At 50.2% G+C, this 19125-nt stretch overlaps 1 protein-coding gene across 1 annotated transcript in view; it reads left to right on the forward strand.

Annotated features, from left to right (window-relative positions):
• Positions 1-19125, forward strand: part of FGD5 (FYVE, RhoGEF and PH domain containing 5) — a 136466-nt gene that overhangs the window by 95683 nt on the left and 21658 nt on the right. The window contains exons 5-12 of the mRNA XM_003796218.3: positions 620-780; positions 926-1082; positions 1636-1723; positions 3250-3300; positions 3881-3939; positions 9917-9988; positions 12777-12845; positions 18451-18534. Coding sequence (XP_003796266.1) covers positions 620-780; positions 926-1082; positions 1636-1723; positions 3250-3300; positions 3881-3939; positions 9917-9988; positions 12777-12845; positions 18451-18534 — 741 coding nt within the window. The remainder of the gene's footprint in view (positions 1-619; positions 781-925; positions 1083-1635; positions 1724-3249; positions 3301-3880; positions 3940-9916; positions 9989-12776; positions 12846-18450; positions 18535-19125) is intronic.

A 19125-nucleotide genomic window follows, 5' to 3' on the forward strand; every position in this document is an offset into this window, starting at 1 on the left:
ATTTTTTGGTTGCAGCCATCATTGTTGTTTGGCGGGCCCGGGCTGGGGATTCGAACCCACCACCTTAGGTGTATGCGGTTGGTGCCTTAGCCGCTTGAGCCACAGGCGCCGAGCCCCTCTCTGGACTTCTTAACACTATGACATGAAAATGTTTACATAGTCACCATCTTTATCATCTTTATAAAGTTACTACTTAGCCCACCATGGAGGGGATGCCTCTGATTTCCTTAGACTTTGTTTTTAAACAGCACAGTGTGTAAACCTCTTCAAAGATGGTTAATTAGAAAGTGAAACTATATTTCCTTAGAGAAGGAATTACCCAGTTTCTTACCTATCTTGAAAAGCAGAGAGTTCTCCAAGTTACCACAAGAAAAGAAGGAATGAACGTGTGTTAAGTCCTGTTGTGCTGGGAATTGGGTTGGGTGCTCCTTTGGGTATGATAAGGCAGCCCTGTGGGCACCCTAGGTCATAAGGTGCATGTGGTCAACTCTGCTTTGTAGGTGAGAATGCTAGCTTAAGGTCTCCGGCTAGCTCTGTGTAGACCAGGGCTTCACATCTACAGGGGGAAATCTTCCAAGGACTTGTCAACCTATGGGTAACAGACCTTTTGGGGTTTCAGGATTTCCATGGAGCCATCATGAAGGCCTTGAATGACATGGACCAAGAAGGCAGGGACACATTGGCCCGGGAAGAGCTGAAGCAGAGCCTGAGTGAACTCCCAGCCATCCACGACCTTCACCAAGGCATCCTGCAGGAGCTGGAGGAGAGGCTGTCAAACTGGTGAGTAGTCTCTGGCTCCCAGACCCCACTGCTTCGCAAGAGTCAGGCTGGGAGCTGAACCCAGGCATATGACTCTAGCACTCCCCTTCAAAGTGCTGTTCACAAAGCTGAGTTCTCTCTGCCTCACCCCCCTCCCTGGCTGCAGGGAGAGCCAGCAGAAGGTGGCTGATGTCTTCCTGGCCCGGGAGCAGGAGTTTGACCACCATGCCACTCACATTCTGCAGTTCGACAGGTCCCTGGCTCTGCTTGGTGAGAACTGCCTCCACTCTCCCCGGCTCGCAGCTGCTGTCCGTGAATTCGAGGTGGGTCCTTGGCCTTCCAAGACCCTGCCTTAAGGATGCAGGGGTAGGAAGTGGGCATTGAAGGGCTTAACGTAGATCAGTGGGATATCTTGGTAGGTCTGAGGCTGGGGAGCAGAGGGGACAGGAAAGCCAGAACCAGAACATCCCCTGTCGGGCAATGGGTGTCACTTCCCTGAGCCCCACTGTAGTAAAGGTCTCTCAGTTCGCCTGGCCTAGCTGAAAGGTACCAACCAAGCTGGGGGCCTAGCTATTAGGAAGTGACCAAGGAAATTACCAACACTGGCTACAAACATGGAATCCAGTTCCTAGGCAGAAAAGGGGGGATCAGGAGCAAAGCAGGGACTGGGAGAGGTTTGTTGCTGAGTATGGCACTGACTGAGCCTATAGGAATGACAGTTACAGCAGGGTGGACTAATCTAGGAGGGCTTCCTGGAGGAGCCTAACCTAGTTTGGCAGGTGAGGGAAAGGTTAGGGATCAGTGTACTTGCTGTGAGCTCAGTGCCCTAAGGCAGGGGTCTCTGATGGAGTTTCTTCCTCCCTCTCTCGAGAGCAGCAGAGTTTGCAAGGAGACGGTCAGACCATGAAGCATCATCTGCTGAGGGTGGTACAGCGCCTCTTCCAATATCAAGTGCTGCTCACAGGTGGGCCTCATAGGCGGTCAGGGTGGGCTGAAGTGGTGGGGGCAGGGAAGGCCTCTGAAGGGGGGTGGAGGGGACGGTGGCAAGGTGCTTGGCGCCGACCATGCCTCCTGCCTTTCTGCAGGCAGGTAGGTGTCGGGGAAGGATGACCATCAGTTTCCAGCCTGCCTGCCTCTGTGGGGGTGAGGGCCTTTCCATCACCTCTGCCAGCAGTTGGTCTTTGAACCCCTGAGCCCCCTCATGCCACCTGGGAAAACCCCCTTCAGCAGCCACCTCTCATCCTAAAACACAGAATCACCATGACACACACACCCTCCCCCCCACTGTCCTGTACGTCTTCCCTGTCTTAGCCAGACATCTCCTCATTTCACGAAAGCTGCTCCTGTCAGCAAAGCTCTCCTAGTGGCCAAGTTAGAGAACACTTTCAGCCTCAGACCTGCCTACTGGACCATTAACCACCTCTTGCTTCTTGGGTCCTTTCCTCCCAGGCGTCTTCTGCATATGCTCTCCCCTTTCCCTCCCACCTGTCTCTCTTCCTGTCTCTGCTGGTGGCCTCTCATCCTCCACCACCCTACAAATGTCAGAGCTTCTTAGACTCAGTCCTATACCCTCTTTCCCACCCTTTGTACACACCCTCCCCAGGGAATGTCATCCTCTCCCCAACCTCTGCCTACTGGAAACGCCCACACCTCTGTTCTGAGCTCCAGACCCATTTGCCTGTTGCTTCCTGGATAGACAAAGACCCCTGCCCTGGGGAGCTGTTACTCTAGTCCTATGCATGTAGATATATACATGTTATTCCAGGTGGTGATCAGGACTCTAAGAAAAATACACTAGGGCCAGGGCATGGAGAATGCACTCATCTAATCCGATCAGTATTTATTGAGCACCTACTATGTTCCAGGCCCCATGCTGGAGGCTGGAGATACAGTGATGTAGTGGTAAATTAAACAGGCAAACTCTGTTGCATATAAGCCGTATGTAGACCTGAAAGAAGAGAATGTCATGTAGCGGGAATGGCAAGTGCAAAGGCCCTGGGGCAAGAACAAGCTTGGATGTTCAGGACATAGTAAGAATCCTGGCATGACCGAATGGAGCAAGTGAGGTGGAGAGGTAACTGGGTGGGGCCGGAGCATGTGGAGCCTGGTAGCTATAAATGCACTAAAGGTTCAGCACGTCACACATTACTGTGTTGTCACGTCTGTTTCCCCAGTAGGCTGTGTGCTTCTCAAAGGCAGGGTCTCACCCTGCTGTGGCTGTGTTGAAGAGGCATAGGCAGTGCCAGGCATATGGCAGGCACTCAGCAGATGTTTTTTTGGCTGAGTGAGTGACCGGCTGTCATGGCAGCGATGTTGATGGTAGCTCCAGGGCGCTAGTTTTGTGCTTGTGATGGAGCTAATGGGTGAGAGCGTGGATGCCTCTTTCTTCTGGAACTTCATCTCTTGCCAGAGAGGGGGTGCCCCTGGTTGTGGCAGGGAGGTTTGGCTTTACTGGAGTGTAACTAACTCTGGCTCTCATTCTGCTGACAGACTATCTAAACAACCTTTGCCCGGACTCAGCTGAGTACGACAACACGCAGGGTGAGTCCAGTGTGAACCTGGGGGCCAGGCCCATACCCCTCTTTTGGCCCCTCTCCCCAGCCCTGGACTCTGCTGCAGTTCCCAGCACAGGACACAAACCCCTCCCCTCCAGCTGGGCGTGTTCTGCACAGCGTGTCCAGGGCTTCTGTGAGAGCCTCCGCATCTTCTGGGATGATTCCCCCTTTACCTCGGCAGCGGGGACTCCCTGGGAGGGCTAATGTCTGGCCAGAGGAGAAGGGAGTCACCCACAATCAGAGGGCGATGCCAGTCTAAAAGGCTCTCACAGACTTCCTATTTCCTCCCAGTTCTATGCGGTTCCCCTGGGTGTCACCTGCTAGGGTGTCCCTCTTGTAGCATGTTCATTTTACAGACAGGGGGACTGAGGTAGAGAGAGCAGAGACTTTTGGGGTCACTTAGGTGGTAGTGGCAGACCTGACACTACACTGGGGAAATTTTGGTGCCCCTCTCAAGTGCCAAGCAGAGGCTCAGGGCGTGGGGAGGGAGGGAAAGGGTGAGGACAGCAGCACCTAAACTGGCCCTCCCCCAGTGGCCCAATGGCCTGCTCTCTATCCCTCCCCAGGTGTGCTGACCCTCATCTCCAAAGTCACAGACCGTGCCAACGACAGCATGGAGCAGGGGGTAAGTGTGGTCTGTTGGCACCTTTCCTCGGGTGTGTGTTCCAGGACCCTCTCCGCCCTGCCCTGCTCTGCTTGTGTTTGATACCCCACTCCTGTGGTCCGCACGCACCCCTGCCTGCTGTGTGACCTCAGGTACCATGTGTCCCTCTCCGGTCCTCTCTTTCACCATCTGAACCGTGGGGGGGTTGAAGACTTATATAGACCTGACAAGTAATACCCCAACCATGGTCTCAGGCCCTCCAAGTCAGCGCCTAGGGCGCTTTGTAGGCATACCCTAGGATCTTCCTGGAGTTTCTGGGCATAGGGTCCAGAGATAAGCATTGTAAACAAGCCCCCAGGTAACCGTGGTGCCCACAAAGGCTTGGGAATCACTAGTCCACTAGATTACTTGGGCTCTAAGCATACGTCTGGTTCTGACAGTGTCTCTCTTTGCTAGACACTGGTCAGGAGCAAAGGTGTCACACTTGATGTCACATCCCAGCTCCAGCCAGTTGTTAGATGGCTACTTGTATCTACATTCAACTTAAATATGAAAACACTGTGTTGAGAATGATTCTAAGGCTGAATCCCAGCTCAGTGAGAAAGAGTTCAGCACCAATTAGTCATGTCCTCTGAGGACGTGGAAGGGAGGTAATGGTCGTGTGTCTGTAGGGACATTGCTCAGCTTTGTGACGATGGGTAGAGCACCCTTATAGTGAGTCATCCACACACAGGAGGGGACGTGGCGTTTATTAGGCACCTGCTGTGTGTCAGGCCTTGTGCTATGCTGGGGATTGGCGATACAGAAGTGATAGGACATGAATCCAGCTCATGGAGCTTTAAATACAAGCAACCATGATAAACATCGTGAGGGAGGGGGAGAGAGAAAATGCCTTAGGGCTGAGAAAAGGGGGGTGGTGTTTCCAAGTGAGGTTGTCAGAAGAGGTGACGTGGAGGTTCCCCCTGGGGAGGATGTGTGCAGGTGCCAGGAAGGCAGAGGGAGAAGAGGTGAGCCGGGAAGCGGGAATGGCCAAGGCAAAGGCATGGAGGTGGGAGTGTGTGTGCCAGAGTTCAGAGAGCCACCTGACGTGGCAAGGAGATGGGCGCAGAGTAGGTGAGATAGGACCAGAATCTGGGGAGAGAGGCTGGTCTCAGCTCATGTGGGTGGGCTGGGTATGAAGGCTGAAACCAGCGGGGTGTACAAACATGAGCCAGTTTCTGGGGCTGATTTCAGGGTCTACCCTCTCGTGCTGGCATGCTCCCACCTCCCTCCTCTTTGTCATCTTGTACATCCACTGAGATTCCCTCACTGAAGCCAAAACAGAGGTGCTTTGGGGGTCCAGCGCCCTGTCTGTGGCAAAGCAGAAGATGGGCTGGGCTCTTCACATTTCCCTTTAGCTAACGCTGTCTCTGCTTCCAAAAAGAAAAATCAGATCAGGAAATGATATATCTTCCCTTCTATGGGTGAGTGTCACACGCAGCATCTTCCCACAGGAGGCACTGGAATAGCCAAATGCTCTCCTGGTTTTCTCCGTGGCTGAGGCTGGATGTCCCAGCTGAGGCTAGATACCGTGCCGGAAGCACAGGCCAGCTGCAGACAGCTGTACCGGGCCTGCTCTTGACCAGAGGCCTCCACTCCCTCCTTGGGTTGGGTGGGGACTCTGCCTGGGACATTTACCATTTTAACTATTTTTGAGTGTATAGTTTAGCGGCATTGACTACATTGGCATTGTTATGCAACTATCACCACTAACTTTTCTCCAGAACTTTTCATCTTCCCAAACTGAAACTCTGTCCCCGTAAACACTGACTCCCATTCCCATCTTCTCCTAGCCCCTGGCAAACACCATTCAGCTTTCTGAATAGACCTTATATTTTTAGAACAATTTTTAAGTTTACAGGAAAAATTGAGGAAGTAATACAGAGTTCCCATGAATCCTATACATAATTTCCTCTATTGCTGACAGCTCATATTAGCATGGTGCATTTATTACATTTAGGAACCAATTATTAATTAAAGACTAGATAGTTCATTCAGATTTGCTTAGTTTTAGCCCTAATACAAGACCCCACCTAGGACACTGCATTACATTTAGCTGTCATCGTTCCATCGTCTCCTGTTGACTGTGGTAGTTTCTCAGACTTTCCTAGTTTGTGATGACTTTGACAGCTTTCAAGAATACTGGTCAAGGTATATGGTAGGATGCCCTTCTACTGGAAATGTATGATGTTTCCTCATGATTAGACTGGGTTGATGGTCATTCAAGAAGAAGATGACAGTGGTGAAGTACCATTTTCCTTGCATCATACAAAGGACACGTCCTGTCTACATGATCTGATACTAGATCAACCGGCTGGGGTTGTATAGTTTTTCTTTCTCCCTGACCCCTACCCCACCCCCTGCCTTTCTCATATTCCTCGGAAGAAAGTCATCATGCACAGCCCGTACTTAAGGAGTGGGGAATTATGTCCCCTCTCCCTGAGAGCAGAGTATCTACCGAGATTATTTAGGATTTTTCTGCATGAGAGATTTGGGTTTTCTCCCACATTACTTGTATCTGTATGGATTCGTAGATACTTACTTCATACTTTGAGTTATAATCCTACACTACTTTTTCATTTGGAAATATTGAGGGGACACAAATACCTGCACTGGTTTATTTATCATGTTTCTCAATTATTCCAGCTTTGGTCTTTGGGAGCATTTAGGATTTCCATTTTCATAGCCCCAACATAGTTTGGGAGTTTATGTGTATTTGAGTTCTTCCTTTCTTTATAGCACTACAAGATGCTCCAAGCTTGCTCACCTTGTATATTTCATGCCCCTACCTTAAAACCCGTCATTTCTTTAAGGAACTCTGGTTCTTTTAATTGGACAGAGCTATTAGAAACCAAGACATGGGCATTAAGTACTAACATTATTAAGGTAGTATTATTGCTTTCACACCCTCCTAGCTGATAGAGAAATATATGTGTGTATACTAACGTTTATATACACATATCTGTAGATATTGCCATATATAACTATTTTTATCTGAATATTAAGGTAAACAGGAGTTTACTGATAATCTCCAATTCTAATCATTACCACATGGATCATTCTAGCCACCTCCCCTTGCTGTAAATTCCCACTCCAACAGTGAGGAACATGGTTCCCACCATCCATGACCCATGAACTTAATTGTTCGATTTACCTTAATTTGTAGAAGATATTTTTCCTGGGCACAGAAACCTGGGTTGACAATCTTTTCCATGTTTTAAAGATGCCATTCTGGCTTGGTGCCTGTAGCTCAAGTGGCTAAGGCGCCAGCCACATACACCTAAGGTGGCAGGTTCGAATCCAGCCCGGGCCTGCCAAAACAACGATGGCTGCAACCAAAAAATAGCCGTGTGTTGTGGCCAGCGCCTGTGGTCTCAGCTACTTGGGAGGCTGAGGCAGGAGACTTGCTTGAGCCCAGGAGTTGGAGGTTGCTGTGAGCTGTGATGCCACAGCACTCTACCCAGGGTGACAGCTTGAGGCTCTGTCTCAAAAAAAAAAAGATGCCATTCCACTGTCTTTTGGCTTACGTAGTTTCTGATATAAGAAGTCTGCTGAAATGTTAATGTTTGTCCTTTCTATAATGAGTCCCTTCTTTCTGCCTGCCTTTAAGATCTTCTCTTTTTATCTGATTTTTACAAGTTTGACTGTGAGGTGTCTGTGAGTCTTTGGTGGGGGGACGGGGTGATAACTTATCCTATTATGATTATTAAGCTTCTTGGATCTGTGGTTTGTTGTCATTCATTAATTTTGGAAAATTATTTGGGGTGCTCATTTTCTCTCCCCACTCTTTGTGTTTCAGTTAGGATAATCTCTATTAATCTATTTTCTCGTTCATCGATTCTTTCCTTAGCTATGTTCAGTTTGCTACTAAGCCTGTCAAAGGAATTCTTTGGTTCTCGTGTTATGTCTTTTTAGTTTAACATTTCCGTTTTACTCTTTTGTCTGCCGAAGTTCTCCATTTCCCTGCCCTCCTTTCCCACTAGATCCTGTAACATACTGATCCTAGTTACCAAAATCTCTGTCTGATAACTCCAACATCTGTGCCCTCTTTTTATTTTGGTTTTGTAGGATGCCTTGAAGGGGTTTGGGAGTTTTCTTCTTTGTTTTTTTGTGTTGCTAATAATTTTTTACAGAACTCCAGGCGTTATGTGTGGAAGCACTATAGAGATGGAGGTAAAGAGAGTTTATTCCACAACCAGGCGTGCCTCCTTTGGGGTCATGCCCTTCATGGAAGGGGCAGGGGCAGTTGAGTCAGTCTAGTTAGTTCTTCCTCTGAGTTTGGGTTTTGTTGTCATGTCATCACTTTTCGGGCCCCAGACTTCCTGTTACTGTAGCAGAGGGCTGCTGTCACTTTGTGCTGCTTGTGGAGTCTGCAGTGCCAGAGAGTTTTCCTCTTATTCCTGCTCCACATTCAGCTTGTAGTGATCCCTGCATCACAGAAAGCTCTCCTCCATGCTCGCCCCTGCTCAGAGGTGTGGCCTCTTGTTACTCAGTGCAAGGCTTACGGTGACACAAGCAGATTTCTCTATCGTCCTGCGCCAGACTCCGTCTCAGCACTCCTGCCACTCCTCCCCAGGCAGCCAAGCTCTGCCCTAAATCTGTGACCACCCTTGCTGACCTCTGCATGATCCTGCTATGTTGTAAGGGCCCCGGGGCTTCTACCCTTTCCCCAGAGCAGTGGCTCTTTGCCTGGGCCCTGGGGGTGGGAGGTTTCCTGGCTTCCCTGCAAGGCTGAAGCCTGGTGTGAGAGAGGGGCTAGAGGAAGGGGGCAGGGGGTTGTGTACCCCCAGTACTAGCCTGTACTCCCTCACCATCAGTGGGGGCTCCTTCTGCCCCCTGTCCTGCCTACATCTTACTGTGAGCATACATGGGAATGAGCTCACAAGTGAGTGCAGATTCCCTCCTGGCTGCGCCTCCTGGTTCTTCTACACTATCCCACCGGCCCACACTTGACCTTTAAGAATTCATTGACATTTTAGCTGTTTGCTTCTTGCCTCACGTCCTCCTTCTGTGTGTCATAAGGTACAGTGAGACGTAGGTTTTCCTACATCTCCTTTCTCTGTGAAGGGGCTCGTCAGTCCTTGGAATTCACTTGGTTTTCCTCAGCTACCTTATAAACTGAAGAAAAGTTATGATTTTGCGTATCATTTGGTCTTTTCTCACTGTTAAGACAGAAGCAGTGTCCTCTTACAGCTTTGTACATCATAAGTGGAAATGAAATAAACATTACTTATTTTCTGCTGTGTAGGATTTTATGCTCCAAAACATGGGTAACGGAAAGGACTCATCAACGCAGTATTTACTTTACAAGATTTCTTTAGAACCGGCCTTTGCATGAGGTTTAAGGGGCACCTGCCCGGGAGGTGGGTGCTTGTTATTTCTAGGATTGTTGGGTGCTGTGCACCTGTGTGACTCACTCAGGTGTGTCACTTTACATATTTTGAGTTAACCCAGTGAGGGATCGAGAGGGAGTTCCCAAGCATACATTTTTTTTAACCTTGGAGCGCCAAAGAGCTTGGATCCGATCTTTGCCCTGTTTATTCTTCCTCAGGGTCTCCATCCTATGCTGCAAGTTAGGAGAGCCTGAGTCCAACTTGGTGCTAGGTTACCCAAGTCCAGATGCTCCAGGCCTTGTGAGGGACACAGGCTGAGTAGGAGCAGTGGCCTAGAGACAAACAGGTATCAGACGGCATAGTGAGACCATGTGGCCATGCCCGTAGCACACAGAAAGATGGTGGTGTCAGGCCCCAGGCCTGGAGGGACTAGCTTAATTGTGGACAGCCTTGGCATCCTGCACACCCAGGCTCAGGTGCCAGTCCTAACACTTAGATTAGATTTGAGTCAGGCCTTTCTGAGCTCCGTTTTTCTCTGAAGCACAAGCATACCACTCCTTACAGAGCAGAGAATACCCCTGGAAGGAGCCTTAACCGTCTCCCTCTCACCCTACTCCCATCCACAGGAGAACCTGCAGAAGCTGGTCCACATCGAGCACAGTGTTCAGGGCCAAGGGGACCTCCTCCAGCCAGGAAGGGTGAGTGCCGCTGCCTCCATGGGCAGGGGCAGAGGGCAGGCAGGCAGGGCCTGATAAGCCCCATTGTTTGGCTGGGCTGGCCCCAGACAGGCCTGGCTGCAGGTGCTGTCTGCCTGTGGAGGGCGGGCAGGCGGGTGGGCACGGGCTCTCTGGACCTCTTCTGGGGTTGTCTGTCCAGGCGTCTGCTCTCAGGCAGACACAATGCCAGTTGGCTCGGCATTCCCTGTGGTTCTCCTTACCTCCAAGAAGAAGAGACACCAAATATTTTTAGTCTACAGTTGCTGGAAAAGAGAAAGCCCCTAGAAAACATCTTAAAAATAACTTCTTTGAGAAGTTGTTTCCAAATGGAAAACATGAAATCAGCTCAAAAATATGTTCATTACCAGTTACAGCTCATGAAGGACAAGAGACAAGGGAACGAGAGACGGTGCTCAGGGGGGTTTCCTCAGAAGTGTTAGGGATCTCACTAGGCTGAGATTCGGTACAATCACACAGTGTTTTGACCAGGATCACGAGTTAGGTAAGCATTTATTCAACATCTGTTTGTATCCTCCAGAGTTAAGAGGCTATCGTGGCAGTTCACAGCGGTTTTAGCAGACCTTCGGAGGTGCTATACATTTTTTTTATTTTTTGAGACAGAGTCTCACTTTGTCGCCCTCAGTAGAGTGCCATGACATCATAGCTCATAGCAACTTCAAACTCTTGGGCTAAGCAATTCTCTTGCTTCAGCCTCCCAAGTAGCTGGGACTATAGGTGCCCACCATGGTGCCTGGCTATTTTTAAAGATGAGGTCTTGCTCTTGCTCAGGTTGGTCTTGAACCCATGAGCTCAGGCAGTCTACCCACCCTAGCCTCCCAGATTGCTGAGATTACAGGCATAAGCCACCTTGCCTGGACACTTTTTTTTTTTTTTTTTTAAGACAGAGTCTCACTATCACCCTGGGTAGAGTGCCACAGTGTCATAGCTCACAGCAACCTCAAATTCCTGGGCTCGAATAATCTTCCTGCCTCAGTCTCTATAGTACTGGGACTACAGGGTTCACCATGATGCCCAGCTAATTTTTTCCACTTTTAATAGAGACGGGGTCTTGCTTTTGCTCAGGCTGGTCTCCCAGAGTGAGCCACTGTGCCTGGCCAAGGCTTTGGTCTGATTGCCTTCCTGGGCAAACCAGGGAGTGAGTCTTGGTTTTGACCACTCGGTGGCCAGAACAGTATCTGGGGCTTGGTGCAATACAAGGTGGACATTGCTGAGAGGACATGGCTTCCTCTCTCCAGTACCACTCTGGTTGGAGCTGATCATAATCCTGAAATCTCAAAAGATCACAATCCCAAAAATATAATTATGGAAAAAATAACTTATAAAAATCTTTAAAAGATATTTGTTTACATTTTTAAAGGGGGATTTATTTGAGAAACACATAAAAATACTTCACAGGGCTCAGCGCCTATAGCTCAGTGAGTAAGGCTCCAGCCACTTGCACTGAGGCTGGTGGGTTCGAGCCCAGCCTGAGCCTATTAAACAGCAATGATAACTGCAACACCCCCCCCAAAAAAATATCCTGGCGTTGTGGCGGGCTCCTGTAGTCCCAGCTATTTGGGAGGCTGAGGCAAGAGAATCGCTTAAGCTCAAGAGTTTGAGGTTGTTGTGAGCTGTGACACAACGGCACTTTACCAAGGGCGACTAGTGAGACTCTGTCACAAAACAAACAAACAAACAAAAAAACAACAAAAAAAACTCTTCACAGGCCACTTTACACAATAAAATAGGTAATAATGCACGCATGATCACTCAGGTATACTAGTGACAGTTTTGTGCCAATAAGCTGTATTCATAAAAATAAGTCAAAAGGTAAATTTATAAACACACTTGTGTGTACTGGGCTTTATAACTGCTGTCATCTAAAATCCCACAGTGAACAACCTTGTCTTTTGACAAGATCAGTCAAAACCCACGATGGTTCACTACCATATACAGAGTTGCCCATGGAGCCAAGATCTTGAAAAATTTTATCTTTCACACATACAGAAGTACAAAAATAACATCTCTTCATTTATTAGGTTTCCGCGTTTTTATGTATGAACCCAGTGCTTACCCCAAAGTTAACACTGATAGTGCACTTTTGTGGAGGCAGATTTAAAAAAAAAAAAAGGCATAAATTAATTAGAACTCTCTAAAAGTCTCTACACAGTTTATGCCTCCAGTATTGGAAATGGTGTAAAGGTGAAATAAACAGAGTAGCAAACTGGGTTTCTAGATATTCGTTTATCCAGTTGCATTGACACCTAAAACAAGCTCACCCCTTCAAACCTGACACCCACACATACTCCTTAAACCACACTGAATTTCCAAATAAAGACAATAATAAAGTGATAGTTCTGCCTAACCTGAGGCAACTATCCTGTGATTTCATGTTTTGTTTTGTTGACACAGGTCTCACTGTGTTGCCCAGCCGGGTCTTGAACTCCTGGGCTCAGTGATCCTCCCAAGTAGCTGGGCCTACAGGCATACACCATAGCACCTGGCTTTATTTTCCAGATTTTAGACATTAAGGATTTTAGATGTTTGGGATTTAGACTTTGGCATTCGGGATTATACCTTGCAGGGTTATAATCCAAACTCTGCTATGGGAAGCATCTCTCACGAGCTAGGAATTCACCTGTTCACCTGCTCTCTGGTTCCCTGAGAGGCTTCCTGATTTAAGTTTCCCACTCAGGAGCCTCCCCACACCGTTCTCTGGGACAGCAGGGAACATGAGCCTGGTCACTGAGGTCTGCTTCTCTCCCCACAGGAGTTTCTGAAGGAAGGGACACTGATGAAAGTAACGGGGAAGAACAGACGCCCCCGGCACCTGTTTCTGGTAAGTGCCCAGCCACCTGGGACTATCAAAGTCCTGTGACATTTTATAAAGCCATTATTCAAGGAAAAGTGGAAGATAGGAGGCGGAGAGTAGAACAGCAGAATTTTTAGAATGAAGATCATTCTGCATAGCTGAACTTGTGGAAAGCTGAGAGCTTAACCCTTATAAACCACAGCCCCTAACTCATTTATTATTTGCAAGATTTCAAATGGAATGTTGCTGAGCTGGGCATGGTGGTTCACACCTATAATCCTAGCACTCTGGGAGGCCAAGGCAGGTGCATCACTTAAACTCAGGAGTCCGAGACCAGCCTGAGCAAGAGTGAGACCCTGTGTCTACTAAAATAGAAAAGCTAGCTGGGCGTTGTGGTCCATGCCTATAGTCCCAGCTACTTGGGAGGCTGAGGCAAGAGGATCACTTGAGCCCAAGAGCTTGAGGTTGCTGTGAGCTATCATGCCATGGCATTCTACCCAGGATGACAGAGTGAGACTCTGTCTCAAAAAAAAAAAAAAAAAGGAATGTTGTTGAAATTGAATTGCCCATGTCCTCATTGTAAACATGTAAAACCAGGAAATTCTTAAGCTGGGAATAACTGTCTAACTAATTTTTCTAAGATGTGGGAAAACTAAGTTCTAGCAGGGAAACTAACCTTGGACCAGCCAAGGCAGGTTGGTAATAAAGAGAAACCAAAGAAGGCAGGTTCGTGACCCTACCCCCTGCACTTTCTTTACCATGGACAAGACATCGTTTACCAGTTTTTATTATTTACAGCCACAGTTTTGAGTATCAGGGAGGTCCAGGCGCGGGGTATAGCACTATCAAGCCCAGGGGTGTATGTGAGCTGTATAAATAGCTCTTTGCCCTAATTCTGAGACGACCTCCCCCCCAGCTCCACGCCCTCTGTCCTCTCTTCTCCCACACTTCTTACTGTCATTCCTTGCTCCTGTGTCCCGGCTGCCTCTCGTGGCCCGCTCACACTTAGTTGGAGCAGTGCATGGATCAGGCACAGCTTGGCTCTGGTAAGAAGCAGCTGCATGCTCCCGGGTCAGACGTTTACTGAGCACCTCGATTGCACTGGCCCCTGGAAGCAGAGAGGAAAGTCCTGTGTCACTCTCAGCCTCTGAGTCCAGTGGGAATGAGACAAGCAGAAAGACATTGTAAATACAGGGTTATGAGAGTGATATGGAAGGAATCTCAGGGGACCGTGGAAGCAAGGAAGGTGACTCGGGGCGGGGTCAGGGATGAGCAGCCGCTGCTGCCATGTTAGTGTTTGCTTGGTGCTCTGAAGGAGGGACAGGAGTTGTTAGGTAGATGGAGGAAGGGCATATCAGGAGAGGACCGGGCATAAGCAAGGACGGAGACCTGAGAAGGATGGCGTGTTCAGAGGACCTGTGTGAGTCCTCTACAGACAAGCCCTCAGCTTCTAGTTGGGCTTCTGCTGCGCCCCAGATAGGCCCTGCCCACAGAGGGGCCCCTAGAGGGCTGACTCCCAGAGAGAGCAGAGAAACTCTGAGCCCAGCCAGAAATTGCCGTCTGCGGCTGCCTGTCACGGTGTGCTGAGCCTCGGTGGCTTGTGTCCAGCTTCCCTGGGTCCCTCAGCTCTCCATGAAGTGGAAGGGGCCCAAGTTCAGAGTCTCCTCTACCTTCCCCCTTCTAACAGCCAACTCTAACCTCCCATGAAGAACCCCTCATTCTGGCTGGTGGGTGCTGCAGGGCGGGAGAGATCTGGCTACAGGCAGGAGGAGCAGATCCCTGTGCAGGGCTCAGCAGGGTCCTGGGAGTCCAGCAGTGTGTGGTTCAGATGTGGGTTCTCAAAAGGATCTCAGAGCCCCCACACTTCTTTCTAGCCTCTGCTTATGCACCTGCTGGGTTAGGCAGTTCTCTGCCAGCTGTAACATTCACTCTGAGCTCCTGATCCATCTCCTGAGTGCCAGATCTGTGCTGAGGTGCAGGGCGTGGCCTTGTCCTGTTGTGGATCTTAGAGTCCAGCAGGAAAAACCATCCCTTGTTCCACGTTAGACGAGTCTAGGTATATTAAGATCCCTTCAGTGAGGAGAAACCCACGCCTCTGATTTTATGAGGCCATCTGTGTGGAAGTCTGGCCATCTGAGCCAGACTGGGCAGTGGGATTAGATCCTGATCCGTGGGACACATACTCACTCTGTAACCCTTAAAGAAGTCACAGACACACATTAGCCTCAGATTTCCCACCAGGAAATACTGGGTTGTTTTGAGAATTAAATGAGAATTAAACGGCACCCAGAAGCAATAAAGTGGGTCCCTGTCTTTCCCCTGAGAGTTGCCCAGGGGACACAGGTCCTCCCTCTGCAGAAAGATACAGAGCTCATTGGCTCCCTCTGGCCCACAAAACCCTGCAGTAGGCTGTTCCTGAGGCCCCTTCTCACAAGGGATACTGGGCTGGATAGCGATAGGGGGCAAACAGACCAGACTCAGACCCCAGCTCTGACCCCTTTTGCTGTGAGACCCACGACTCCTCAGCACTCCTCTGAGCCTCAGTGCCCTGCCTGTCCCTCCTGTACTGAGGGAAGCGGAGAAGCAGTGGCTGGAGCAGAGGAAGCCTTGTACTGGTCCCCCAGCCACTCACTCCTAGCCAGCTCCTCTGGTCATGACTGCCAGTCTCCACATCTCTCCCAGGGACCCTGAATGCCTGGCAGAAACATAGCTCCCCACCCTGTCTTTACCTCCTCCTCTGTCCCATCTGTCCTTGGTCTTGGCTCACCAGCCCTGACATGCAAGGCTCTGTGTGCATCTCTACCCTGCCAGCTCCTCTTCATTCTCAAACCCTGCGCAGACGGCACCTTTTATGGAAGCCTCAGGACACCTGCCCCCACCCCTTTCCTGCTCTCACTCTCGTTCTTGCTTTCTTATGCTCCCTCTCTCCCTTCCCCCACCCCACCTTCTCTTACTCCCCTCCTACCATCTTCCCTACTCCAGCACCCAGGAGGCCTTTATCAGATACCCCCTCTCCCTAGGTTGCAGTGGCAGGCCTATGCCCCTCTGATTCCCCTAATATTATTGGGCCATAAGCTCCCTGAGGTCTGGACCTGGGTCCTTTCCTTCCTCCATCTCTGCACAGTCCACTGAGCCAATGTTAATGACTGACTAACAGAGGCATAGATGGGAGGAAAGCAACAGATTCTTGAGCCAGAAGCCCCATGGCGAACAGATACAATTGGGAAGGATTTCGCTTCCTCATAAGGTGCCCTTTTCATAAGGTAACCTGAGCTGCAGAAGTGAGTCTGGCACCTGCCCGCCAGCACGCAGGGTTTCAGTGGGACTCACAGGGCCCCCATGCCCCCAGGCTACAGGTGGGGCTGCCCACTGATGGCCCCTTGTGCTGGGAAATTCCCTACCATCAGAAGGGATGCCTTCTCCCGCCTCCAGACTGGGACTTTGAAAATGCCTACTTTGAAGTGGGGAGAACCACAGTGGTTAGGAAGGAGCCTAGTGGGGACCACCACGGTGCTGATGGCAGCTGCCATGGCAGCAGGTGCTCAGGGGGTGGGAGTGGGGCAGACACAGGCTGGGACTGCTCTCCTGAGTGATGAAGGCCAGTCCCTCAGGGGTGAGAGGGTTCCAGAACATGGCCTGTTGCCAGGTTTGGTCCTCATCCCCAGCAGGGCTGGGAGTCATGTGAGACTACCCGTAACACTGTATAAGTACATGCCTGCCCACAATCCTGGCTCCACCACCTGCTAGCTCTGTGACCTTGGGCACGTGATCTGGCTTCTCTGGGCTCAGTGTCTCCCTCTGGGAATTGGGATGATGATAATGGTGCCTGCCCTGTATAATTGTTGGGGGAGTAAAGTGAGATCACTCATGTCAGGGACCTGACAGTCACTGGCATGTGCTATAGCTCTTGTAGTCCTTAGAAGGAAGGACAGGAGGGGCTTTGATCCAGGGATTGTTCACTAACTACAGCTCACAGGCCATAGTCAGCCTGCTCCTAATTCTTGCTAATGAAGCTGTGTTGGAACACAGCACACGCCCTCCTCTTGGGCGGTCTGTAGCTGTGAGTGCATCATAGCAGCAGGGCTGAGTGGCCCACAGGCCTTAACATCCCTTCCTTGGCCCTCAACATAAAGGGTACCAGCCCCTGGGTTATTCAACTTTACAAAGGAAGAGACTCCTGAGGTCACACAAGTGGTCAGTGTCCAGGCCAGGTGTCCTACAGCTGGGACTGTGGGGTCCCAAGAAGAGCTGGCAATGGGAAAACTCATCTGCTCATCTGTTCTGTTTGATCAACAAGCTCTGTCTGTTGGGGAAAAGAAAGCTAATCCTGGTTCTCACTGTTCCAGACACTGAGATACATCATCTTGTTAGTCTGGACAGCACTTAGAGGGCTCCCCTGAGTGGTGCCCGCCCCTGTGGAGAAGGTCACCTGGGTGGTGCTGGCACCTGTGGAGAAGGTCCTCTGGGTGGTACTGGTCCCTGTGGAGAGGGTCACCTGGGTGGTGCCAGTCCCTGTGGAGAGGGTCCTCTGGGTTGTGCCGGTCCCCGTGGAGAAGGTCACCTGGGTGGTACTGGCTCCTGTGGAGAGAGCTTTCTTCCTCAGCATCCACAATTCAGTAAGGTGGTGATATCCTGTATTTCCAAGGTGAGGAAGCTGAGGCTTACCTGAGGAAAGGGCCTGTCTATAGTCACAATGCTGGTACATAAGGGGGTCAGGACTTACAGCCCTGAGTAGGACACTGTCTTTTCAAACATGAAACCTTTTAGCTAAATAGAAACATTCCTGAGACAGTGAAGCGACTTTCACTGTGTTCCTTTCTATCTGCCCTGCATGGCCAGAGAGCTTCAGCTGTTCGTTCAACACACATTAGCTGAGCACCTACTGCATGCAGGGCACTAGAGGGGCAGCAGGGGGGGACAGGCCCACCAGGCCCCCCTCGAGCAGCCTCCTCCCTCTCTCCTGCCCTCCCTTAACTATACTTTATTGAGGTTTAATTTGCGTAAAACTACAAGGTACCAGTCTCAAGTGCGAGTGGACATCATTGTGTAGGCACAATGGGTTGAGATAGAGGACATTTCCAGGGCCCAGGAAGTTCCCTGCACCCCGTTGCAGACAGCTCAGGCAGCCACCAGGCTGATTTATCACCACAGATTGGTTTCGCCTGTTTTAGAATTTCATACACATGTAATCAAACCGTGTGCACCGTGGTGCCTGGCTTCTTCCTTCACCTGGTGTGATTTCAGGCTTCATCCCTGTCATGGGTCATGTTCAGTGGCAGCTGGTCCCTTCCAGTGGCCCTGCGGAATCCCACAGTACCACAGCTGTCCGTCCTACTGTCAGTGAGCATTTGAGTTCTTCCTGCGTTTTGGCTGTTACTAACAGAGCTGCTGTGAATGTTCTGATGCTGACTTTCTGAGGTCATAGCTTTTCTTCCTCTTGAGCGTCTACCTGGGAGTGGGATGGTGGGGAAGGGGCATACATGTTAGCACAGAATGTTCCTGCTCACCTGTGGGGGCTGCTGGGGAATGTGAGATTCCTGTGTACCCCCAAGCTCAGGGGCCCTCCACACATAGAAGCCAGGCGCAGCCTTCTGGGGCCGAGGTAACTCTGACAAGGTTTCCCTCTCCCCAGATGAGCGACATGCTCCTGTACACGTATCCCCAGAAGGACGGGAAGTACCGGCTGAAGAGCTCGTTGCTAGTGGCCAACATGAAGGTAATTTATGGGGTTGGGGGACAAGGAGACCTGAGGGAGGAGGAAACAGCGTCCTGCTTCTAGGAGCACCCAGACCAGCAGGAGGAGGGAGACCCCGAAGGAAACTGTTGAACTGTGGGCTACAGCAGATGGATACGTAGTCCAGGGAGAGGGGAGGGAGACAGAGGGGAGAGGAAGGGAGAAAGGGAAGGACATCCTGTGAGGAGGACGAAGCATAAGGCTGGGAGGAAGAAACAAGCAGATGTCTAGTAGATGTTGGTTCATCCATATGGTAGACTGTGTGGGAATTTCCTTCCATCGCATGTACAGACCACATGCTGTTTATCTGTTCATCTGTCACCGGACACTTGTGTTGTTTCTGTCTTTCGGCTGTTGTGAGCAATGCTGCTGTGAACCTGGGTATACACGCGCAGCCTGGCTTAGTGCAACTGGGTCCCAGCAATGAGGACATCTGGGAACTGTTAGGGATTCCTGAGGAGCAGGTTTAGAAAGTTAATTATGGGCTCCATGCCTGTGGCTCAAGCGGCTAAGGTGCCAGCCACATACACCTAAGGTGGCAGGTTCGAATCCAGCCTGGACCCGCCAAAACAA

The sequence above is a fragment of the Otolemur garnettii genome, unplaced genomic scaffold, assembly GCF_000181295.1.
Source record: "Otolemur garnettii isolate 467f Iridium unplaced genomic scaffold, OtoGar3 scaffold00101, whole genome shotgun sequence".
Taxonomy (NCBI): Eukaryota; Metazoa; Chordata; class Mammalia; order Primates; family Galagidae; genus Otolemur; species Otolemur garnettii.